The 2,990-nt window shown below is 59.8% G+C and overlaps 1 protein-coding gene across 1 annotated transcript in view; it reads left to right on the top strand.

The window, feature by feature from the left end:
- The window catches only part of RAB11FIP4 (RAB11 family interacting protein 4 (class II)), an 85,882-nt gene that overhangs the window by 63,674 nt on the left and 19,218 nt on the right, over positions 1–2,990 (top strand). Inside the window, exons 7-9 of the mRNA XM_006764066.1 lie at positions 386–555; positions 784–887; positions 2,042–2,182. Of these exons, the coding sequence (XP_006764129.1) occupies positions 386–555; positions 784–887; positions 2,042–2,182 (415 nt within the window). The remainder of the gene's footprint in view (positions 1–385; positions 556–783; positions 888–2,041; positions 2,183–2,990) is intronic.

The raw sequence follows: 2,990 nt of genomic DNA, 5'->3' as shown, positions 1-2,990 counted from the left end.
GTGCTTCCTGTTCCCTCCCCCCGGGGCCCCAAAGATATAGCAGGAGCAGCGTGGTGAGGGCACTGGGTCCTGCTTCCTGGTGGCCTCTGGGGCCAGTCCTTCTGCCGGGACCGTGGAGCCAGTCTGGGAGGGTTGGGGCTTATCCACCAGCTCTGGTCACTTGGCAGCTACTGGCTAGATCAACCCTGTGTGGAAGGGTTCTGACGCAGCAGGAAAGAGCTGGTATGGATTGGCCCCATATATGTGGGTGTGAGGGGCATAGCAGTCGCCTGCCATCCTCTGAGCTGGATGACCTCAGGAGCTCAGAGGTCAGGCAACTCTCCCCTGGCTGGGTGAGGCCATCCTCCTTAGAGGGGGTTCTGGCGCCCACATCCCCGGGGCACTGGGTGCCCCAGTCTGGACCTCAGTCCCCAGAGGCCCTCTGCATCCAGACGCGCCTCCCTCCGCCCCCGCAGGCAGCTCATGCACAACAGCAACTTCAGCAGCAGCAACGGCAGCACCGAGGACCTGTTCCGGGATAGCATTGACTCCTGTGACAACGACATCACGGAGAAGGTGGGCCCGCTCCCTGGGGGCAGCAGGGAGCACCCCGGGATGCTCTCTGGGAGCTTGTACCTCCTGATCACGTGGGCACATCCATCCCCACCCCATCCTCACTCCCACCAAACATGACTGCTCTTCATACCGTCGGCTGGAGGGCCTGGCCTTCGGTCCCGTGGTTTCTAGGTTCTCAGTCCTGGGACCTCAGAGGTTTTATCCACCCCACCTCTGCCCCTATTGTAGGTGAGCTTCCTGGAAAAAAAGGTGACGGAGCTGGAGAATGACAGCCTGACCAATGGGGACCTGAAGAGCAAGCTGAAGCAGGAGAACACCCAGCTGGTGCACAGGTCAGGCTGCGGCCTTGGCTCGGGGGCACTGGCTGTGACTTAGGAACGGAGGGCTGTCCCTGTTGCTAAGGCCCCAAGAGAAGCTAGGGGAGCTCTCAGCTCTGCGGGTCTGAGACGAATCAGCCCTTGCTCCCTGGCTCTGCCCATGTAGGGTGCCCAGGAGGACAGGTCTTTGGAGACAGGGAGACAGGTAGGAGCCTGACTTTGACCCCCCCAGGTCTGCAGCCCCAGGGCATGTCTGAGGCAGGAGCTGGGATCCACTCTCCTGTGTGTGTCCTATAAAGATGAGAGCCTGGCCTCCCTTCCTGGGGACCAGCTCTGCGCAGGGAGAGGCTGGTGTGAGTCGAGGGCCCACACCTGCTGCCGGTGGGGAAAGTCCAGCATTGCTCTTCTCACCTCTAGTGGAGGCCCGCTGAACATGGCGGTCCCCAGTGCTGACAGGAGTACGTGGGAGTGGGGGTGCTGCACTTGCTCCTGACTGGGGGTCTGGAATTCCTCAGCGCACAGAGCATTTAGTTGTCTGCCCAGGACAGCCTGAAACTTGTTAAACGGATCCCCGCCCAGGCCCTGATCCTCAGCCCTGTACTCCCCTCCCAGAAGGTCAGTCTCATAGAGGGACTCTTGCCAGTGACATGTGCCCAGGTGGAGGGACCGCTGAGGCCCCGGGACTGGGGTAATAACACCCATAGTGGGGCCTGGCCCTGTCCCAGGTCTGCCATGCTCAGGCCACTAGCCAGGAGTCAGGTGCCCAAAAGCTGAATTACTGACTAAGGGGTCCTGGCAGGAAGGGAGAGAGGGAAGGGAGGAGAGGCCTGAGGGCTGTTTTGTTCAGCTGTGGCGGGGCCTGCGGTCCCTCTCTGTCTGCCCGGGAAGCCCAGCTTCTCAGGCACAGCCTCGCTCCCCTCTGGACCCACTGCCAGGCCTGCACCTCCATGGCATGCCCGGCTGACACACCTCTCCTTGGGTGCCCAGTGTCCCTAACTCATCTGTCAGCAAAGCTGCTGGCCCCAGGCCTGACAAACACGCCTCCACCTCCCACAGGAGGGGCGTTAGTGACTTGGGGTCCAGGGCTCCCCGTGGCTGCAGCCTGGGTGGGGTGAGAAGACACAGGCCATGGGAGCTGGCCCTGGACTGGAGTCTGCTCCTCTCTACAGGGTGCACGAGCTGGAAGAGATGGTTAAGGATCAGGAGACCACGGCCGAGCAGGCCCTGGAAGAGGAGGTGCGGCGACACCGAGAGGCCTACAGCAAGCTGGAGAGGGAGCGGAGCACAGAGATCGAGCTGCTGCACACCAGGTGGGCCTTTCCCCAGAGCCGGCTGCCTCCTGACCCCCCTCCCCCCACGCTCCTGGCAGCCTGTGGGGCAGTGCTGCCGTCCCCATTTTAGAGACGGGAAAGCAGCCAGAGGGGAGGCCCTGTGTCCTAGCAGTTGTACTTTTGATACCTAAACACGTGACATGTTCTCTAGGCGTGTCAAAGAATGTTTATAGCAGAATTGTTCACAGCAGGTAAAACTGGAAACAACACATGTCTGGGTAAAAAGCCCCCAAACCGGTACTGTTGCCTGATGCCTGGGCTGAGACTAATGTCCAGGCTTGGAGCTCCCCCTGCTGTCAGATTCTTCACTCACCCCGGGCCCACAAGCCACGGGAAATGGAAAAGCTGGGCTCCGGTAGAGACGTTAGAACCCGAGGCAGGCAGGGAGAGGGGTACTGACCTGGGATTCGGGGCTGGTCCCATCAGTTCCATGAGCTGGAACGCACTAGGTCACTTCCCTGGGCCTCAGTTTCCGGGGGTTGCATTTGCTCCTTTTTGGGGGTCTGGAATTCCTTCTCTCTCCTTCCATTTTGGGGAAGAAATAGAATTAACCCGCCTGGGAGTCTGCAGACTCGGCGGTCTTTGTTGTCTTGTTTTCTAGAACCTCATTGGTTAAGCGTTTTTCCAGGTGGCATACTTACACCTTCTACACACCTGAGTCATTGATTACTCTAACTCTAGCGCGCTCAGTTGCCTTATCTATGAAATGGGTACAATTCATTGGCTGCTTCTCTTTGAGAGTTTTGAAGGAGGGGAGACCTGGTGCTGTCCTCCCACTCTCCACCCC

Source organism: Myotis davidii, unplaced genomic scaffold (assembly GCF_000327345.1).
Source record: "Myotis davidii unplaced genomic scaffold, ASM32734v1 scaffold699, whole genome shotgun sequence".
In the NCBI taxonomy this organism is placed as follows: Eukaryota; Metazoa; Chordata; class Mammalia; order Chiroptera; family Vespertilionidae; genus Myotis; species Myotis davidii.
This window is presented reverse-complemented; position numbering and strand designations above follow the sequence as displayed.